The sequence below is a fragment of the Geotrypetes seraphini genome, chromosome 6 (genome assembly GCF_902459505.1).
Source record: "Geotrypetes seraphini chromosome 6, aGeoSer1.1, whole genome shotgun sequence".
NCBI lineage: Eukaryota > Metazoa > Chordata > Amphibia > Gymnophiona > Dermophiidae > Geotrypetes > Geotrypetes seraphini.
This window is the reverse complement of record NC_047089.1, coordinates 235,861,652-235,884,729: the sequence shown is the minus strand read 5'-3', so window position 1 is coordinate 235,884,729 and position 23,078 is coordinate 235,861,652. Positions and strand designations below refer to the sequence as shown.

Genomic DNA, 23,078 nt, shown 5'->3' with positions numbered 1-23,078 from the left:
CAGAGAAAGACCTGCCCTAAGGACATGTCTGTCTGCTTAAGAGTTCTCTGTACTGGTGGACACACTGCCCTCTAGGGGCCCACTAATTTATAGCTTGCATGGAGTTATGACTAGATCCAAACGTGGACCAGACTAAGCCACATCTAACTTTTGAAATAAAGACTTAATAAAGGTACTTGAAAAAAAAAGCATAATTCACCGGACAATTCCCACGAGTCCTACACAAACCCATGTGCCACAGTTTTGGCTTTTCTGTGTAATGTAATACAATTCTTCCTTTAAACTTTGAACGTTTCACAAATTCTCTCGAGGCCTAGGGTTTTTTTTTTTTTTTTACTGAAGTGCGGTAAAGCACTTACCACACGATGAGTGCTCAAATTATCATGTGCTAACTGTTGGGGGTGTTCCCAACATTTTCCCATACAGTTACCAGACAGGAGAAAAACTCTTTACCATAAGATATGTCCACTGACAGCTTGGATAGACTTATTACATACTCACTCCAATGTGCTGTAAGTTTCCCACCCTATAGCAGGCCATTCATGTAGGGGACAATTCTGTAACATTTCATCCATTTAGGCATTACATACACACATGAATCAGGATACTGGCAATGGCGTAGCGAGGGTAGGAGGCGCCCAGGGCGGTGATGCCCCCATGCCCTCCTCTCTGCCCCCTCTCCTTCCGCCTCCACACACCCCACTCGCACCCTCCCTTCCCCCCCATACCGCTTTAAATCTTTGCCAGCACTAGCAGCTTCTCTGGCCTGCCGCTCACGCCTGCGTTGGCCTTTCTTCTGACATCATTTCCAAGTCACCCGGAAGTAAAGTAGATGGAAGTAAAGAAGATGGCTTGAGACCTCTGGATTTTATGTCTGTTGAAAGCAATGGAAGTAAAACCCGGATGTCTCAATCCATCCTCCTTTTCATTTCAACATTTCATTGAAGGAACAAAGGAAAATACATTCAGATAATATATAAAGATATTCCTTGCAAATGAAATCACATATTTTTTAAAAAAAAAATTCCATTCCATATCATACATATTATCAAATATTATCATTCCTTCAAACATTTTATATTATAAACCATAATCCCACATTATCACCCCCCCTCTCTCCCTTCCCCCTCCCTTCCTCCGCCCCCCTCCCCTCTCTGGGCGGTTCCAGAGTGTAATCTGGGCAGTTCTGTAGTGTAGTGGTTATCCCGACTGCTTTACATGCAGAAGGTCCTGGGTTCGAGCCCCAGTGGAACCAGCTCAGATAATTTTAGAAAATTGCCCGGCTAGCTCAGTCGGTAGAGCATGAGACTCTTAATCTCAGGGTCGTGGGTTTGAGCCCCACGTTGGGCGAGTTAGGATTCTTTTTTAGGGGAGGGTTATTGGGGTGGGCAGACTAGATGGGCCGTGGCCCTTATCTGCCGTCTGTTTCTATGTTTCTTTTCAACTCTTTTCATTTTCCCCCCTCCATCCCATATTCCTTTCCCCCTCCCCGGATGAAAGGTGACAAAAATAAATAAATAAATAAAATAAAGAACCGGAATGCAATTTAGACAACCATAGCTTCAATATAATTCATTGAGAATTAAATTTCTTGCTCTAGGTGAAAGGTTTTGAATATAAGGATCCCAAATCTGCATAAAAAGATCTTCTAGACGAACCCGTCCTCCTTTTTCTGGAGCCATATGGTATCCCGTCTTCACGGAGGCCAATCCAAGTCACAAGAATCAAATTCTACCATGAATACTGCACAACAAAGTTACCACAGCATGCTCAGAATAATGATCATACAAAGTAACGATGTGTTTAAATGGTGACGGGACAAAAGCGCGCGAGACTTCAGCGCGCTGACATTGCAGCGCCGACAATTCGGCGCAAGACACCAGCACGCTGCCTAAAAAGTGACTATTAAAGAGGTCCGACAGGGGGTGTGGGGGGGGGAACCCCCCACACTTTACTTCAGACTGTTCGCGCTGATGTGGGCAAGGGTGTGGGGGATGCAAGTTAAGTTTACTCTATAATGGAGGGTTCCAACCCCCCTCCCAACGGCAGCATGATGAGTATGAAGTAAACTGGGGGGGGGGGGTTCCCCACTCACACCCCGCATCGGAGCTCTTTAAAAGTCACTTTTTAGGCGGCGCGCTGGTGTCTTGCGCCGAATTGTCAGCGCTGCAATGTCGGCGCGCTGAAGTCTCAAGCGCGAATGACTATGAACCGTTTAAATTGTGGTGTTAACCAGCTGCTCATTATTCTGTGCTAACGTTCCTGTCAGTGCTTGAGTGCTGATTGGCTTCTTTTTTTTTTTTAATGACACAACCTGTAACTGCATATTCTGCATATTGGTATTAGAATGACACGGTGACAAAATTCATCACCGTCCCCGTCCCCGCGGATAACCGTGGGAAACCATCTTCATGTCATTCTTTAAGGAGAGAGGGAAGAATCAGAGTATGAATGGCCACAACCACTGACCCACAAGCTTTGCTTTGAAGAATGCTGGTGTAGGACAAAGGTTGAAATAGACACTAGAAAATGACATTGGATTATTTCCCGCGGGGATGGGAACGGTGATGAAATTTGTCACCGTGTCATTCTAGTATGTTTCGAGTTAGGATAAAAAAAAAATCTTGTATGGAACAAAATGTAATTACACTTCTCCCTCCCCATTCGCGGTTTCCCTACTTGTGATTTCACATAATCGTGATTTTTTTTTGGGGGGGAGGAGGGAAACCCCCCCATATTTTTGTCTTCTCCCCGGCATCCTGGCCTTACCTGGTGGTCTAGCTGGTTTTCGGGGCAGGAGCGATCTTAATGGCTATCTGCACGGGGCAGGAGCGTAGGAAGATCACTTCTGCCCCGAAAACCAGCTAGACCACCGGGTAAGGCCGGGATGCCAGGGGAAGGCGGAAGGGAGGTGGGGATGGGTCAGAGCCAGATATTCGCGGTTTTTCGCCATTCGCGGTCCGGCTCTGCCCCTATCCCCCGCGAATAACGAGGGAGAAGTGTATATGTTATTTAGGTTAACCTGCAACCCGTTCTGAGCTCTTTGGGGAGGTCGGGATAGAAAATGAAATCAATAAGTGGGAGTGTGTGACACAGTGGTTGCAGCTACAGCCTCGGCACCCTGAGGTTGTGGGTTCAAATCCTATGCTGCTCCTTGTGACTCTGGGCAAGTCACTTAGGGACAAATTCTATAAGAAGTGCCCAAAAGTTAGGTGCTGATATAGGCACCTTTCAGCGCGATTCAAGTACAATGGGGTGCTATTTAGTGAATCACGCTGAGCGGCACCTATTGTGGAGGCGCCCAATAAACAGGCCAGCTCTAGGCACGACTATAAGTTAATCAGCCATGCGAGCGCTTAAGCATGCTTAAGAGCAGCGATTCTGTACCAAGGCACCTAACACAAAGCCACGCCCGCGCCTAACATGCGTGGAGGGGCATAATCAAAAGGGACGTCTAAGTCTGTTTACATCCAACTTGCAAGTCGTCCAAAGTAAAAAAAACAGCTTAAGACACATTTTCGAAAGATACGTCCAACTTTTTTTTCGTTTCGAAAATCGTCTAATTATACTTCCTGCCAATCTGATCGTCCAAGCCACTAAATCGTCCATCTTTATACCACATTTCCGTCCAAGTCCAAAACGCCTAGAACAAGCCCTGTTGAACGTGGGAGGTGTCTGTAAAGTGATGGACTGGACACCCAGACATGGCACCTAAATAGTGGGGTACTTTACAGGGCACTGCTGTGAACTTCACAAAAAGAGTGCCATGGCTTCTCCTCACTATAGCTACCTTATAGGTCATGGTGAGCCCCCCAAACCACCTCCAGAATCCCCTAGACCCACTTATCTACCACCATAATAGCCCTTATGGCTGCAGGAGCCACTTATATGCCAGTAAAAAAGGGTTTTGGGAGTGTATAGGGGAGTGCACATGTTTAAGTATCAATGCAGTGATTACAGGGGCTTATGGGCATGGGTCCTCTTCTCTATGGGTCCCTAACCCACCTCCAAGATGACTTAAACTGCCTCTGGGTTGGACAACTAGGCTTTCCTATGCCAGGCGGCCAGGTGATGATGGTCTGGAGGCTGAAATTTAAAGTTCTGAATAAAATTTTTATGGGGGTGAGGGGGGGGGGTTGGTGATCACTGGGGTAGTGTGTGGGGGTCTGTGTTATGTATTTGCAGTGCTTATCTGGTGAGTTTAGGTGGGTTAAACTTTCGGTTATACATGCTGTACGACTAAGTCTAAGCTGGCCCACGTCCCGCCCAACTCCCGCCCTCGACACGCCTCCCGAAACGCCCTGTTTAGCTTTGGATGTTGAGTGGCAATATGAAGGCCTAGTTCGTTTAGAAATACGTCCAAAACCCGGTTTTATTATCGGCGCGTGGACATTTTTGAGAAATGTTTGTCCAAGTGCCGACTTAGGCCGGTTTTTGGACGTTTTTCTCTTTCGATTATGAGCCCCATAGCATCTATTTTTTTTGAAGGTCGCCTACATTTTTAGAGGCGCCTTGGTCCAAAATCGCTCTTTCTTGACAGGCGCCTACGTTTCAATCAGTGCTGATTAAAAAGCTTAATTGAGCTTGTTATTCAATTTAGATAGGCCCCTATCTAGTTGGGCGTCTCCGAAATAGGTGCCTAAGATTAGGCACCGGTTACAGAATTTGGGCCTTAATCCCCCATTGCCCCAGGTACATTAGATAGAGTGTGAGCCCACTGGGACAGACATGGAAAAATGTTTGAGCATCTGAATAAAATTTATGTCTCTGTTCTGAGCTTCCCTGGGAAAATGCCATAGAAAATTGAAAAATAATCTAATCTAATCCTTAGGTTTGTATACTGCATCATCTCCACGTTAAATAAATATATTTAGTTGTAACGGTTGGTAGGGATGTGGGGAATGTGTTGAGTTTTCTTGTGGATGTTTCATTGTCAGCCGCTTTGGCTTTGAGCAGCATATAAATACACTTCTCCCTCCGTATTCGCGGTTTCAGCAATCGCGGTTGCAATTAGTCGCGGTTTTTAGCTTACTGGCTCCTCCCTTCAAATTATTTCAGCTTGCATAGAGAAATCGCTGATTCCAAGCGTTTACAGAAAAAAAAAAATCTCTGATTCCCAGCACTTTCTTCACCGTGTTTTGCCTCTCCTTCAGGAACAGGCCAGGTCTCCCACCGTGTTATTCGCGGTTTCACCATATTCACGATGGTTTTTAATAGAAAACAGCGAATAAACATATGAAAAAGTTATTTGCGGTTTTTCTGTATTTGCGTTTCTGTTCATCCCCTATCGCCAGGGCAGGATTAATTCGCCGAGGGCCCCTAGGCACACAAGTACACTGGGCCCCCTGCCCCACCCCACCCCACCATGCGCCCAGGCGGAAACAGGAAGCTTTGGGCAAACAGCACCGCTTGCACAATTACAGTTCCCGTTGCCTTTCTTATCCGCGTTGCTTGCTTGTCTTACTTTCCGTCGATGGGGAGAGGGGCGCGTTGCCAATCGGGGTGGGGCCCGCGTTGCCGATCGATGAAGGAGGGGCCCATCGCAGTTTGGAAAAAACAACGTTGATGCCCTCCTTCATCGGGCCCCCCTGACCATTTCGGGCCCTAGGCATGTGCCTACTTGGCCTATTGGTTAATCCTGCCCTGCCTATCACAGCGAATATGGAGGGAGAAGTGAACTGTAAATGAATTAATAAATAAATAAGACTAATCTTGTAGCAGCAGACTCAGGGGCTTATTTTTAAAAAAATGACAGTCACCCAAAAGATGGCCTAGACTGGTACTTGGACGTCTTACTACTCACCATGTCCAAGTGGGCATTTTTGAGACTGACGTTTTAGAGGTCTTCCTGGTCATTTTGGGCCTGATTCTGATTATGGTACCTACATCGACCGGTACCTCCAAAGATGGCATTCGTATCAGTCGATAGGCCATTATTGAGATGGACTTGGGGAAATCTGGTTATTCTTAGGATAAACAGCATAAAATCTACTACATGGGATCTACCTAGGTACTTGGGACCTGGGTTGGCCACTTATGGAAACAGAATACTGGGCTTGATGGACCTTCGGTCTTTCCCAGTATGGCAATTCTTATGTTTTCATGTGAGCCATGTATAGGACAATTAAGCCATTGTGACATCACTGTTGACTTTGACTCTTAGGCATTGGTGGAATGAGGCTTTATGACATCACAATCTCAGCTCTGGAATGTTGCCACTCTTTGGGCTTCTGCCAGATACTTGGAACCTTGGTTGGCCACTTTTGGAAACAGGATACCGGGCTTGATGGACCTTTGGTCTTTCCCAGTATGGCAATTCTTATGTTCTTAAGAGAATAAGAGCATACGTCTAACATAGATGCCGCTAATGTAGGCCATTGTTTTGCAGGTATCTTTAGCAATTAGCGTGCACTAACGTGTTTGTGCGTGTTGATGAAATTGCGTCTGCTAATGCGCCCTTTGATGAATTCCTCACTAAGGCCCCATTTTATCAAGCCACAGTAGAACGTTTTAGCGCTGGCCGGTGAGGTAAATGCTCTGATGTACATTCAAATCCTGTGAGCGTCAGAGCGTTTACTTTGCCAACCAGCGTTAAAATGCTCTACTGCAGCTTGATAAAGGGTGGGAGGGGGAGAGGGCTAAGTTACTAATCTATATATATAAAATCGGAGGTGTGTGTGTGTGTATGTGCCGCGATCACGCAAAAACGGCTTGACCGATTTGAACGAAACTTGGTATGCAGATCCCTCACTACCTGGGGTGATATGTTCTGGGGGTCTCGCGGCCCACCTGCACACGTGGGCGGAGCTACAAACAGAAAATCAGATTTCACCCATTCATGTCAATGGAAAAAATGTAAAAAGCTGTGGGATCTCCAGTTATTTTACTTAGCAACCTTGACCCACCAAAACTTTGCAATGGCACAAGTCTTTGTGTAAAGAGGTTACTGGCCAATGTAATTGAAGCGACTATCTTAACCGGAAAGGGACAAGGTGAAACCGTATTTATCCCGCGGATACCACTTATTCCAACAGATCTTCCTTTTCAGTTTAAGAGATTGCAAATTCCAGTGAGACTTGCTTTCTCTATCACAATCAACAAATCACAGGGACAGACTATTACATACTGTGGAGTGGATTTAAGATCCCCCTGTTTTTCCCATGGACAACTCTATGTTGCTTGCTCACGGGTGGGTTCACCCAAGAATGTATATGTTCTTGCTCCTGGAGGTGAAACTAAAAATGTTGTGTATAATCAAGTTTTGTGTTAGTTGTATTGTATTCATTTTGTCAAATATTTCACATTATTATTTGAATATTGTACTTTTTATAAAGCTGTAAAAAATAATTTCATTCACCACTATAAAGTATCTTTATTTGAATCCATTTACAGTGTTATTGCTATAATTAAATACCCGTGCAACGCCGGGACATCAGCTAGTAGGATATAAAACTGAAATACATTTGCTTATTATTTTTATTGTGAATATTTCTAGAAGCCATAGTCGCTACCCAGCTCTCTTCCTACCTCGAGAAATTCTCTGTTCTCCATCCCTACCAATATGGCTTCAGACCCAGCTTCAGCACCGAATCCCTCCTAGTTTCCCTAATTTCAAAGGTGCAACAACTACATTCACGTAACAAATTCGCTGTCCTATTACAATTCGATCTTTCTGCTGCTTTCGATGTAGTCCACCACGACATACTACTTTACCAACTTTCCGAGATAACTTAAGGTTTATATTAGATTAGATTCATTGTAAGCCACTTTGGCTTTAAGCAGCAAATTAATACTGTACATAGCTAACTAATCCTCTCCCCCCCCCCCCTTATGAAACTGTGTTAGGCTTTTTTATTGCTGGCCGCGGCAGTAAAAACTCCAAAGCTCATAGGAATTCTGTGAGCATCAGAGATTTTACCACTGTGGCTGGCGCTAAAAAAAAAGCCTAACGCGGCTTCCTAAAAGGGGTGGGGGGTGGGGTAGGGGGAAATAAATGTCATATGAAACAGAAGAAAAACCCCTCAGGATCTAAAACAGCATGTTAGAATTATGCTTATAATGCTTTCAGTCACAGGCTTAAAATCCTCCTGGAATTTATAATTGTTCAAACTTTTTCTAAAACAAAACCTGTTATGGTTTGGTTCTGTTACACACAACTTACCTTCTTCTATAAGATTAATAATAATAATAACAGTTTATATACCGCAGGACCGTGAAGTTCTATGCGGTTTACAATGGTTAAAAGATGTTACAAATTAAGTAGAATTAACAAGGTTAGAAGCTAGTTATTAACAGCGCTAGAGATCAGTTATTGTGGAGTAGGATTCTACAGGTTAGTTGACTAAATACTTCAGGAACAGGTATGTTTTTAGGTGTTTCCTAAATTCCCCATAAGCCCCGAAGCCCTTTAAATCTCTACGGGCTTCGGGGCCGTTACCACGCTGCAGACGCTAGCGTGGCTTTGTAAAACAGTCCCTAAGTTCGGGTGATACCCTGAAGATTGAATTTTCCTCTAGAATTCCTTGGGTTTGTCTTGGATTCCACCCTTTCTTTGACTAACCAAAATAATAACATATCTAAAAAGTGGTGGTTTTTTTAAAAAAATTCTTTATTAATTTTCAAGCTTTGACAGTGTATTACAATTAATATAACTTTAACAGATTGCATAAAATATACCATATTACACACATTATTAAAGAAAACATCCATTTCCCCCCTCCCAATTGTTAATATATTAAATCATATTATTTATTACAATATTATATTTAAATATTTTTAAACTTTCCCAAATACTTTCCCCTCCCCTCCCCCCACCCTGGATGTGTACAGAAATCTAAGAAATAAAAGATATATCTCTATTATTGTATGTTAACAAATACAGTCAATGGCAGTGGTCTCAAACTCACGGCCCGGGGGCCACATGCGGCCCGCCAGGTACTATTTTGAGGCCCTTGGTATGTTTATCATAATCACAAAAGTAAAATAAATCAGTTTCTTGATCATATGTCTCTTTAGCTATAAATGACAATATTATTATCAAGACTTAACCAAAAAGGAAAGATTTATAAACTATAAAGAGTTTTACCTCATGCAAAATTGTCATTTCTTGAATAAGACATTAACTATTTTTTTCTGAGGCCCTCCAAGTACCTACAAATCCAAAATGTGGCCCTGAAAAGGGTTGGAGTTTGAGACCACTGGTCAATGGGCTCCAGACTTTATTAAATGTATTGCTAAGACCCATTCTTTCATATTTATATGTATTATTACACACACTTGTGCCCACCAGAATGTGTAGTTAAGTCTGTCATATTTCCAGTTCCTTGTGATCATTTGGATGGCTATTCCTGTCATGATCAATAAAAGACGGCTCGTGTATTTATCCAAAACAGGCTTTAGTGTTTTTTTAAATTTACAGATACTAAGGAGGGTTCGTCGTTTTTTTTCATCAACATCACTTTGCTATATTGGTCCAGGCTATAATATTAGCTTATCTGGACTATGCCAATTCCCTTGACATCATTTTAAGCAAGTGTAACTTGAAGAGATTACAGCTTATTCAGAACAAGGCTGCCAAATTGATTTTTGGTAAAAACAAATGCGATCGTGTTACTCCATGGCTGAGGGAGGGTTCAGTTTAAATGTGCCAATGTTGTTTTTAGGAGTTTATATGGGATTTTTCCCCCACTGTTTCCTCTTCCTTTTAACTCTTATCGACTCCGGTCTTCTAGGAATATGCATAAATTCAAATTAATATTCCCTTCTATTAGAGGGATTCAAACTTTAGGCAGGCTCTCGCATTCTTTGCCATTTACTATGGTGAAAATCTGGAATGATCTCCCTTCAGATATTAGAACTCTCTCTCTCTGTGCTGACTTGCTTTAGAAAAACTTTGAAAACGTATCTGTTTAAGAAATTTCTGGTCTGCCCTCATATTATATTTAGGTTCATTATGGAATAGTCAATGAGTGGAATCCCCAAGGGGGGTGTTATTTGGTAAAGCTGATGCTTATGGGGTATATGGACAAGGTAGATGTATTTTATTTCAAAAGGCGTGCATGATTAGTCACAAATGTATTTTGCAATATTGGCTACAGAAAGATCCGCCTAGTTATTGGCATTGGAGGAACTAACTCCATCGGTTACTTTTATCTGAGGTGTGGGAGGTTCGTAGATTTCCTAGACGAACTCGTCTCTTTTTGAAAATCTGGGACCCCTATATTCAAAATCTTTCCTCAAGAGGACGCAGTATGATTCTTAATGTTTTACATTGAAGCTTTGGAAACTTCCATTGCATTCCAGTACCTGATAATTTGTGTCACCGGAGGCAAGAAGGGGAAGAAGGGCAGACAGGGACATGGAGGTACGAGTAAAAACCAACAAACCAAAAAACCGGACAGCAAAACGCATGCACAGACCATCTACAGGCAAAGTGGATAGTCTGTGCATTCGTCAGGATCGCTACCAAGTGATCCATGTCGTCGGATGGGGGTGTGCCTCCGATCGCCTCCATTTGCGTGAAGATGTTTGGTGAATCGGTCGGCATGCCTCCAATCGCCCACGGATCGAACATGGATCGGAAGGTTAGTGTGCAGCAAAGACCCACGTAAGGGTGTGGTAAGACCACTTTTTATCACTTCTTAGTAAAAAGGACTCCCAAACAAATAAACGAGAACGAGAGGGCATTCTCTAAAGTTAAAAGTGGATAGATTACGTACAAACGTAAGGAAGTTCTTCACTCAGAGAGTGGTAGAAAACTGGAACGCTCTTCCGGAGGCTGTTATAGCGGAAAACACCCTCCAGGGATTCAAGACAAAGTTAGACAAGTTTCTGCTGAACCGGAACGAACGCAGGTAGGGCTGGTCTCAGTTAGGGCGCAGGTCTTTGACCTAGAGGCCACCGCGGGAGCGGACTGCTGGGCATGATGGACCACTGGTCTGACCCAGCAGCGGCAATTCTTATGTTCTTGTTATTACAGCCTCAGACGGCATCACATGGGTCTCCTTCTACAAAGCCACGGTAGCAATTCCCCGGCGGCCAAAGCACCGAAGCCCGTTCAGTTCCTAAGGGCTTCGGCGCATTTGCCGCGGGAGAGTCGCTGCTGCAACTGTAGCCCTTAATAGAGTTCCAGCGACTGTGCCTTGGAGAAAACTGGAGGGTTTTCAGGTTTTGATATCTACTTTAGGACTGGTATAAGAATTCTGCAAGGATAGTGAAATGCCTGAACCACTGTATTCACAGACTTGATATGACAGAGATGGAAGATGAGAACTATTTACTAGAATTGCGGCTGTACTCACTTGAGGAAAGAAGAGAACGGGGAGATATGATTGAAACATATAAGTACATCACGGGACGCATCGAGTAAGAAGATGATATCTTCTGGCTCATGGGACCCTCGACCACCAGAGGGCATCCACTGAAAATCAGGGGAGGGAAGTTTCATGGCGACTCCAGGAAGTACTTCTTCACCGAAAGAGTAGTGGATCATTGGAACAGACTCCCACTCCAGGTGATAAAGGCCAGCAGTGTGACGGATTTTAAGAGAAAATGGGATACTCACGTGGGATCTTTAAGGGAGTAAATTCAGGGGAGGGGATACTTGGAATGGGCAGACTTGGTGGGCTATAGCCCTTTTCTGCTGCTTTTTTCTATGTTTCTATGTTTCTATGATGGCAGATAAAGGCCAAATGGCCTCAGCATCCACTATCTCCTCCTCTCCCTATTGGCTAAGGCTCTTAACATTTGCATCTCCTCTTCCTATTGGCTAAAGCTCTTTACATCTGCATTGTGAGGTCATAGGGCTTTATGGTTATAGAAACAGACTCCCACTCCAGGTGATAAAGGCCAGCAGCGTGACGGATTTTAAGAGAAAATGGGATACTCACGTGGGATCTTTAAGGGAGTAAATTCAGGGGAGGGGATACTTGGAATGGGCAGACTTGGTGGGCTATAGCCCTTTTCTGCTGCTTTTTTCTATGTTTCTATGAATTATTTTACACCAAACCGTTCTTTACGCAACTCTACTATATTTTGTCTTCCCCCCCCCTCCCGCCCAGCTCGAGGTTGTACTGAAGAGATTCCAGCAGCGTCTGCTTGCTTATCAGGAAGCGAGCTGGGACAGGGAGTTACAAAGTCTTGTTCCTACTTACATTGTAGAAAACGGCTAAAATCAATATTATTTACAACATTTCTAGAGCACTAATATGGTCTTATGACAAGTTTTGTAGATCACCAGGAATGTCCAGTTTTTATCTTTTTGTGAACCGCGTTGACGGCCACCAGGATGATCTCGGGGCTCAAGGGTCTCTCGTACGAAGAGAGACTGAACAAATTGCAGCTCTACACTCTCGAGGAACGTAGGGAGAGGGGAGACATGATCGAAACATTTAAGTACCTCATGGGACGTGTCGAAGTGGAAGATGATATTTTCTTTCTCAAGGGACCCTCGGCCACAAGAGGGTACCCGCTCAAACTCAGGGGCGGAAAAGTTCATGGCGACACCAGAAAGTATTTCTTCACAGAGAGAGTGGTTGATCATTGGAACAAGCTTCCAGTGCAGGTGATCGAGGCAGACAGCGTGCCAGACTTTAAGAATAAATGGGATACCCATGTGGGATCCCTACGAGGGTCAAGATAAGGAAATTGGGTCATTAGGGCATAGACAGGGGGTGGGTAAGCAGAGTGGGCAGACTTGATGGGCTGTAGCCCTTTTCTGCCGTCATCTTTTATGTTTCTATGATCCGTAAGGTTTTGTGGTCTAGAAATGTAATGTAATCTATGTCTTCTACTAAACTCAGGTACAGTATTAACTTTGAAGAATTTGTAGGCTAGGCCAGGGGTAGGCAATTCCAGTCCTCAAGAGCCGGAGCCAGGTCAGGTTTTCAGGATATCCACCATAAATACGCATGAGATAGATTTGCATCTCAAGGAGGCAGTGCATGCAAATCCATCTCGTACATATTCATGGTGGATATCCTGAAAACCTGACCTGGCTCCGGCTCTCGAGGACCGGAATCGCCTACCCCTGGGCTAGACCAACGAAAGGCGCCCCAATGTGCAAGAAACGCCCAGAGTTAATTGTGGATTCCTAGCTTTTCTCCCTTTGGTCTACGCGTGCTTCTGCTTTGATGCGGATAAAATTGTGCATGCTATGAGATTCCTGAAATACCACCTTTCTGTGGCACAGCTAAAGCGATTTCTCTATTTCAGTGATTCCCAACCCTGTCCTGGAGGAACACCAGGCCAATCGGGTTTTCAGGCTAGCCCTAATGAATATGCATGAGAGAGATTTGCATATGATGGACGTGATAGGCATGCAAATTTGCTTCATGCATATTCATTAGGGCTAGCCTGAAAACCCAATTGGCCTGGTGTTCCTCCAGGACAGGGTTGGGAACCACTGCTCTATTTTATAGAGGCACAAATAAGAAAAATTGGGTCTCAAATTCCCGCCATTAATGAGAGAGAAATAATTTCCTAAATCTATTGACCCGATCTTCTATCACAATAATAGCGCTGTGGTCAGACCAAAATGTGTTTTTTTAAAAAAATGTCAATAAATTAGGTAACGTGAAGTCTCTGTGCTCCCAGGGGATTTGGTCTGCACCGAAAGCCATCAGAATTTGGCCTGTGGTATGTGACATCTGCATCCTGCTCTGGAGCAGACTATGACACATTTAGCTCATTGAATCACACCTGCCACAGGCCAACATGGATCATTGTCATAAAAAAAAAGAAAAAAAAAAGAAACCCTAGCATGCTTCATCAAGAAAAACAACATTGTTTTCAGTACACCTTATCTCTTTGCTCCCAAATTTCCTGTTTCTTCGAGTTGCTGTATCCAGGACCAATAGAAACCACTTCCTGCCATTGACTTACTTCACTTCCCAGTTAGCACAATCTCATCCGCTCTAAACAAACTCATGAAAACCACCTCCTGATCAGCACAGCGCAATAATAATTATTAATATTATTAGCTATTATTAAAGACCAATAATCGTGATCCCAACCATGGCAAGCACCATCAAGGTAAGCATGACTGCATTTTTTTTTTTTCTGTACAGAAAGCTCTTCGTCTGAAATTCTCTTTGGTTTCCTTTATCAAGAGAGATAAGTTTGGCTCGGGCTACACCCCCACTCGCCACAATAGAAGACGAGGAGATTTCCTCTGTGCTGGCTTGTAAATTTCCTTTTTCCTACTGCAACCCATCCGCAAGGTTTAAAAACGTTGAAACCGAGAAAAAATTGTGTGTGTTGCGCATTTGACCTGTGTGTGCGCGTGTTTTTAATTCGCCGTCGGATGTTGAGGGAGATGTGGAAAACGTTTGGCTGCGGCACGCTCTTGACACTTTGGCTGCTCGATGGCTTTTTTTTTTTTTTTTGGGAAAATTCAGACTGCTTCATCTGGATATGGCCTGGGCTTCTCTGGGAACTTTGATTAAAATCCAGAAGCAACCACTCTCCTGATCATTCAGCTTCCCAGAACATCATTCACTGCCTGCTCGCTCGAAGTGGCGGCATGCTGAGAAGAAGCACCTGGAAGATGCTTTTCCCTAGCTGCGGTGGTTGATTTGGTCCTCTAGAGAGTTAGGCTCAGTGTCTTAAGTTCTCGCTTTTAAGACAAATTAAATCTGGATGCATTTTGAACCTAGTGCAATTTTGTTCCATTTGAATAGCGATCGCTCTTTTAGACATGGTTTAAATTTACATTTTCCAGCTTTAAAGGGGGTGTGATATAAGAATATATTATGATTTCTGCATCAAGTAGCCAAATGGTGGAACTTAATTATCCCTCTATAGACTGTTCTGTAAAGCTCTGGAAACATTTCTTTACTTCATAAATTTGTACTGAATACGTTTTAATTGTTTTTACGAAAGGTTGTTAATTCCAAGGTTTTCCGAGTTTCTTTTTTTCCAAACCACATTGAACTTGCTAGGTATAACGTAACACAATGTAACAGTAATACCCTCTGATGAAATGAATTTCAGAATAGACCAATACGTTATCTGAAATATGTTTTCTAGGTTTGACCAATTCTCTGGTACACCAGAGCCTTTATTTTTCACTATCTTATGTAGCAGTCCAGTTAGCGGATGAAGGGTTAGTCTTAAAACTCGTGTTATGCAAGTCTAAGATAATAATTCATGTATTTATAGGATACACCAGTTCCTTTATATATTATTATTATTATTTATTTATTTTTTTTACAATATCATGTTCTGCAATGACTACATAGTTTTATGCACCGTTAACATTTTAGCATTGAGCGGTAGAAATAATAATAAAACCATTACATATTTCTACTCAGAGCCAAGGGTATATTTGGTTTATTAGATTCTCGATAAACCGCTTTTCTGTGGTACAATCAAAGTAGTTTACATATTGCAAACATGTTCTTTCTCTGTCCCCAGTGGGCTTGCAATCTAGGGGCCCCTTATAGAAAGCCGCAGTAGCGATTCTTCCATGGCAAAGCCCGTAGAAATCGAACGGACTTTGACGCATTTGCTGCGGGAGAATCACTACTGCAGCATTGTAAAAGGGACCCTAACCCCCTCTTTTACAAAGGTGCGCTATGCTTTTTTAGCGCACGCTAAATATTACCATGCGCTAAACACGCGCTAAACGCTAACGGGCGCATATTATCCTATGGACGCGTTAGCGGTTAGCGCATGCGTTGATTCAGCGCATGCTAAATCCGCGCAGTGGAGGGTTAAGCGACTTGCCCAGGGTCACAAAAAGCTGCAATAGGAATCATATTTTCACCTTGTGTTCTGACTCGGTGAGGTTTTGAATATCGGAGCTAGGAACTTTAAAAAAATTTATTTCATTAGTGAGTGCAGTGCAAAAGGAGCATAAGATCTTTTTCCCCCAGCATATTATTTTTATTTTTATTTTTAAAGGATTTTTTTTTTCTCCTGCAAATCTTTGCCTGTACACTCCGAGGAAGGTTTATAGAATCAGGATTGGGAAGCTCGGGGAAAAAAAGTTCAGCAGAGGGCTTTGTGCAATCAGGGTGGAGTCTGGAGAGGGTTGTTTATCTATCGGGCTGAGAAAAGAAGAAAATTCCATTCCCTGCCATTGAGAAATATTATTTCGGGAGAAGGGTGCAGTCATGAAATAATCGGGACCCCAGCTTTTTACAGAAATAAAGCATCTGCTTCTGAAAGCTGCATGGACCAATGTTGGAGGGCTTGACTTATTTGTTGAAAGCAAAATCACTCTTAAAACAAAGGTAGCTGGAACGTTGGCTAATGGGTGTATATGACAAGGGGGTGACGAAAAGTCCTCAGCCCAACCAACTCACTTCCTAAATTCTGAGCGTTATTTTGCCCCTGTAGCTGAAAAGAGGGTTATCTTATTTCGCTAAATGTCAATTTACAGAAATACAAAGAAGCGCTAAGCGTTTTAGCGTGGATTTAGCGCGTGCTGAATCAACGCGGGCGCTAACTGCTAATGCACGCGGTAGCGTGTAGCGCGTTTTTAGCGTGCGATAATATAGCGCACCTTTGTAAAAGAGGGGGGGTATGTTTTGACATTGTTTCAGATCATTCTCGTCTTGATTGGGCTGAGAACTTTTCAGCACCCCTTTAAATACAATCATTTTGGTCCTCTGTTAATCTGAGGTACTGTGAGGTAAGATTCTTTTATACAGATCACAGGCAGCTGTAATGATGAAAGTGTCTGCAGCATTTTTTCCCCCCCTAATGCTCTATAGGTTTATTTTCCCTGCTATTTAAGCTCTAAGTTCTAGTGGGTTTCTTCTGTTAAATTATGGTTTATGGATCTTAATTCAGGGCAGCTGGCTTACATACATTATCAGTGTGGACCACCATTAATAATATATGTTATTTTTTTAATTGTTAATTCGTTATTAGAGACTAGATCTCATTGTATATAGAATACCACTTACTAAATAACAACGGGATTTATAATTCCTGTTCAATAGTTCTCATGTATTAAAACATTATTTCATGCCCCATAGAGAACTATATTTCAATTACTACTCATATAATCAATCTTGCACCATTTAAAAATTTATTGCTTACATATAATTTCCCAAAAACCACCGCGAGTTTCATTTAAACCGCTATTGCACAACTCATTTATCACATAAATAGATCTAAACCCCTCCCATCCACTAAAAGTTCACATCAAACTGTTATCATTGTCCATATGCTGAACTTCAAAATCTTCAAATACTTTGCAACCTTCTCCTTTTTCTCGGTTTGTTTATCCGCTGGATTTTCACTTCATACTCCTTGCTTCATTTCTCTCCACAATTGAACCGCTATGCCCAACACACGTCTGTGTTTCGCCCGTCGGCGTCGTCAGGAGCTATAAGTTGTTCCCAGATTCAGTTTAATTCTGTGTTCTATAATATACAATGGTTCATAGACAAAACCGCCGAAGACAAAGACGCGCGCCAACAACTGAGCGCAAGACGGAAGCGCATGCCGAAGAAAAAGAGTGTTTATAGGGGCTCCGACGGGGGTTTTTGTTGGGGAACCCCCCCCACTTTACTTAATACAGATCGCGGCAGCGTTGTGGGGGTTTGGGGGTTGTAACCGACCTCATTATACTAGAAACTTAACTGTTTCCCTGTTTTTTAGGGAAAAAGTGAAGTTTTCAGTAAAATGTGGGGGTTTACAACCCCCCAAACCCCCCACAATGCCCCCACAATGTGGCACGATCTGTATAAAGTAAAGTGGGGGGTTCCCCCCCACACCTCCCGTCGGAGCCCTTTAAAACAGTCATTTTCTTTGGCACGCGCCTCCGCGTTGCGCTCAGTTGTCTGCGTGCGCCTTTGTCCCGGCGCGCTTTTGACCTGACACCTATACAATTCATACACTTCACTAACCTAATTCAAACATAACATTTTCTCATTCATGATTCTATATCATACATAACATTATGTCAATAAAATTTTCACACCGTTGGGATCATTCCAAACCAGGATCTCTCTCTGCAAAGGCTTTTGGGAAATTATATGTAAGCAATAAATTTTAAATGGTGTAAGATTGATTATATGAGTAGTAATTGAAATATAGTTCTCTATGGGGCATGAAATAATTGTATATAGAATGGGACCTGTACTAAAATAGCTTGAATTGATGGCAAAATAACCCATCTTAACTGCAGCTCACGTTGATAACTTCCCCCCTTAGAATGAAGCGTTGCAGTTTCTGGTATCCAGAGCTGATATTGTGATGTCATAATGCCTCATTCCACAATGCCTAAGAGACAGCCTTATCGGTGATGTCATAATGCCTTGATTGTACAATACTTACGGGTCCTTTTACTGAGGTGCGGTAGCCGATTTAGCGCATGCTAATCGGTTTAGCACGCGCTAAGCGCTAACGCATCCATAGACTATAATAGACGCATTAGTGTTTAGCATGCGCTAAATCGATTAGTGTGCACTAAATCTGTTAGCGTGCACTAAATCGATTAGTGTGTCTTTGTAAAAGAGGGGATTAGTCCACTTTTATTATATATAGCAGTGATTATGAATTCTAGAGATGTTTCTTTTTTCTTTAATTAAAAGAGAAAGTTACCATTAAGGCGTGTTATTTTACTGTTAACCTCAGTTATTTATAACTAGGTCTCATTCCATAAAATGAGATCTGTGCCAAAACAAAAGTCATAATGGGTAATCCACATTGAAAACAAAGCACCAAAATGAATTATAATGCTAGAATGTGTCTCTTGCACAGCAGAACTTCTGTATGTCAGATTTACAGGATAAGAACATAAGAATAGCCTTACTGGCTCAGACCAATGGCCCATCAAGTCCAGTAGCCAGCTCTCAAGGTGGCCAATCCAAGTCCCTAGTACCTGGCTAAAACCCAAGGAGTAGCAACATTCCATACAGAATCTAAAGAATAGCAAGATTCTAGAACCCCAAAGAGTAGCAACATTCCATAGAGTCCCAAAGAATAGCAAGATTCTAGAACCCCAAAGAGTAGCAACATTCCATAGAGTCCCAAAGAATAGCAAGATTCTAGAACCCCAAAGAGTAGCAACATTCCATAGAGTCCCAAAGAATAGCAAGATTCTAGAACCCCCAAAGAGTAGCAACATTCCATAGAGTCCCAAAGAATAGCAAGATTCTAGAACCCCAAAGAGTAGCAACATTCCATAGAGTCCCAAAGAATAGCAAGATTCTAGAACCCCCAAAGAGTAGCAACATTCCATAGAGTCCCAAAGAATAGCAAGATTCTAGAACCCCCAAAGAGTAGCAATATTCCATAGAGTCCCAAAGAATAGCAAGATTCTAGAACCCCCAAAGAGTAGCAACATTCCATAGAGTCCCAAAGAATAGCAAAATTCTAGAACCCCAAAGAGTAGCAACATTCCATAGAGTCCCAAAGAATAGCAAGATTCTAGAACCCCAAAGAGTAGCAACATTCCATAGAGTCCCAAAGAATAGCAAGATTCTAGAACCCCCAAAGAGTAGCAACATTCCATAGAGTCCCAAAGAATAGCAAGATTCTAGAACCCCAAAGAGTAGCAACATTCCATAGAGTCCCAAAGAATAGCAAGATTCTAGAACCCCCAAAGAGTAGCAATATTCCATAGAGTCCCAAAGAATAGCAAGATTCTAGAACCCCCAAAGAGTAGCAACATTCCATAGAGTCCCAAAGAATAGCAAAATTCTAGAACCCCAAAGAGTAGCAACATTCCATAGAGTCCCAAAGAATAGCAAGATTCTAGAACCCCAAAGAGTAGCAACATTCCATAGAGTCCCAAAGAATAGCAAGATTCTAGAACCCCCAAAGAGTAGCAACATTCCATCCAGAGTCCTAAAGAATAGCAACATTCTGCAATCCCAAGGAGTAAGAAAAGATTCCAGAACCCCAAACCGTAGCAACATTCCAAGCTACCAATCCAGGGCAAGCAGTGGCTTCCCTCATGTCTTTCTCAGTAACAGACTATGGACTTTTCCTCCAGGAAATTGCTGTGTGTTTGTGGCTCTCTGCATACAGTATATATTTAGTAAAATATTTTATTTATAGAATATTCCACCAGGACCATTATTAAGGATTTGCAAAACTGTGGCATTTATATTTTAAACTATTACTCAAACTTTTTTTTTCATAATGCCTGGAGATCATTATTAATATTTTCAGGAGAAATTAAGGACAACAAATGAGTTGTAGGTGATTTGTTTTTGATTGAACTAAAGCAGTACATCAATAGCTAGCTTTATAAAGCTTTGCTTCCTTCCTGCATATAATTTATGTGTAAAGCGCTTTGGTTGTACCACAGAAAGGCAGTTTATCAAATCGATAATCCTTTTGTCAGGGCAGTGCACATGACCTGCAGGAAATCTTTCTCTTGCAATATGGCTGAGTAGACTGAAATGAAACATGTTAATAAAAATTTAAAAAAAATTCTACGGGAGACATACCAGTAGAAGCAAGCGATAATCCTGTTGTGTGTTTGTATCTGTGGACATCCCGCTATCAAAACACAAGTATTGGAGATTAAAATGTACAGCTTCAGCATCTATGAGACAAACTTGGTTATTTTTATTGCATAGAATTTTTTGGACCCCAGTTCGGTTGCAAAAACTTGATAGTTCTAAGTCAAATAGATGCTGGCACTGTCATACTGACATAGGGACTTTGGATCATCTGTTAGTTTTTTGTCTGCTGATATTTGGTTTTTGGAAGTCAATTTGGGGACAAAAATAAATCTAGTCTTAGATTCGGATATTCCATTAACTTATGAAGCAATAATTTATGGTACTATTTTACATATCAAACCTCCCTTTGATAAGTATAAAAGTCGCCTTTTCTTGATTTTAACTGGTATTGCGGTCCAAATGATTACAAAAAACTGGAAAAACCATGATAGGTTAAATTACACATTTTGGTGGACAACTGTATGTACTACATATAGGTTTGAAAGGGTAAACGCAGAGTGCTCAGGAAGTAATGCTTTATTTAATAAAATTTGGAATCCATTGACGTTATTTGCAAATTTAAAGTAAAAATAACATATTCCCTTCTGAGTTTTTTTCATTGCACATATGGGATGGGATGGGAGGGAGGGTTGGGTAGGGATAGATTTTGTTTAATGTAGATCTTGAATCTTCATATTAAGACATTTAATATTGTTAATATTAATAATTGATGGAAGGGAGGGGTTATAGTTATGGTTCTATATTTTCTGCTTGTGATAGTGTTTTCTTTTGTCATATTTCATGTTATTATTCTAATGTATTACACTATTGTACTTTAATAAAATAATAAAATAATTTAAAAACAAAACACAAATCCAATCTAACTGAATCAGAAATTCAGTGAGATTGGAAGAACTGTACAAACTCCCTGCAAACTCCAGATTTTTACGAAGGTGCTCTAAGCGTTTTATCGCACGCACTGGATTAGCGTGCTAGCCAAAAATCTACCGCCTGCTCAAAAGGAGGTGGTAGCGGCTAGTGCACGTGGCAATTTAGCGTGCGCTATTCCACGCATTAAGGTGCTAGCACGCCTTTGCAAAAGGACCACTAAGGGCTCCTTTTATCAAGGTGCGCTACGGGAGGGTTAGCGCGTCAGACGTTTCGTCACGCGCTAACCCTCGCGGCAAGCCAAAAAACTAACGCCTCGTCAATGGAGGCGTTAGAGACTAGTGTGGCAGGCGGTTGAACGCGCGGTATTCCATGCGTTAACCGCCTATCGCACCTTGATAAAAGGAACCCTAAGTAAACTGAGGGCTGGAAATTGCTGTAGAGAAAGGGGACGGAAGACTCATTTTTATTTCAATTTACCCATGTCTCTTGGAATTATGAGATCAAATAATTCATTAAGGGGAAAATTCATCGAGCGGAGTTAGAACTTAATATAATTAACATGCCTTAAGTTGCAGATTCTCAAAATGGTGCTGTTTGGAAGGCATTGGTAGGCATCTAAATGGCGCCTAAGTTAAGCGTTTTAATTGGCCATTAACCCCCTCTTCTACAAAGCCGTGCTAGTGACTGCCACGTGGCAACAGCCCCGAAGCCCTTTAAATCTCTATGGGCTTCGGGGCCGTTACCGCGTGCGCGGCTTTGTAGAAGAGGGGGGTAAGAGTGCAGTAATTGATCGCGCTGTTAAAAAACCAATTTAAAACTAATTAAGAGAGAAAAAGTAGGTGCCATGAATCGCACGTACACAGATGCTTACCAGCGCTGGACGTCAAAAGATGCGTGGTTATGGGCGGGTTTAGCGTCCAGCGCTGCTAAGCATAGTTCTACTTCGAAGACAGGTGCTGGACATGTAGGCCTGCATTTACGGCGCCTATCTTCACCGCAGATCACGATTATCAAAACGGCGCCGTAGTTTGTGTTCCATTTTTTTTAGGCGCTGGCTGATTCTGGCACCATTTCGAGAACTTGTGATTAAGAAGGGGATCATGAACGGATCTGAAAATGTTATCATGCCATTATACCGGGCCATGGTACGTCCCCACCTGGAATACTGCATCCAACACTGGTCGCCATGAAAAAGGACATAGTAATACTCGAAAGGGTCCAGAGAAGAGCATCAAAAATGGTTAAGGGGCTGGAGGAGTTGCTGTACTACGAGAGGCTAGAGAAACTGGGCCTCTTCTCCCTTGAGAAGAGAAGACGGAGAGGGGACATGATCGAGACCTTCAAGATATTGAAGGGAATTGACTTAGTAGAGAAAGAGAGATTGTTCACTCTCTCCAAGGTGAAGAGAACGAGAGGGCACTTACTAAAGTTAGAAGGGAAAAGATTCCGTACAAATGTAAGGAAGTTCTTCTTCACCCAGAGAGTGGTGGAAAACTGGAACGCTCTTCCGGAGGCTATTATAGGGGAAAGCACCCTTCAGGGATTCAAGACAAGGTTGGATAAGTTCCTACTGGAACAGAACATACACAGGTAAGGCTAGATTCAAATAGGGCACTGGTCTTTGACCTAAGGGCTGCCGTGTGAGCAGACTGCTGGGCACAATGGACCATTGGTCTGACCCAGCAGAGGCAAATCTTATGTTCTTATGTTCTATACAGAATCCAAGCCTGTGGGCAACTGTGTTCTTCTGAAACAACTGAGCCCTTTACCCTTTTA

The 23,078-nt window shown here is 42.5% G+C and overlaps 1 protein-coding gene and 2 non-coding genes across 7 annotated transcripts in view; all 3 read left to right on the top strand.

The window, feature by feature from the left end:
* The window catches only part of ERG (ETS transcription factor ERG), a 429,387-nt gene that overhangs the window by 246,696 nt on the left and 159,613 nt on the right, over positions 1 to 23,078 (top strand). Inside the window, exon 1 of one of the 5 annotated variants that reach the window (XM_033949788.1) lies at positions 13,903 to 14,031. The exons of the other annotated variants lie outside the window; for them this stretch is intronic. Coding sequence (XP_033805679.1) covers positions 14,014 to 14,031 — 18 coding nt within the window. The 5' untranslated portion in view covers positions 13,903 to 14,013. Of the gene's footprint in view, positions 1 to 13,902; positions 14,032 to 23,078 lie in introns of those variants that run through there. 5 annotated transcript variants of the gene reach the window in all.
* On the top strand, positions 1,183 to 1,255 carry TRNAV-UAC. The gene has a single exon. It is a non-coding gene; the product is annotated as a tRNA-Val (tRNA).
* Positions 1,278 to 1,350, top strand: TRNAK-CUU. Its single transcript has one exon. It is a non-coding gene; the product is annotated as a tRNA-Lys (tRNA).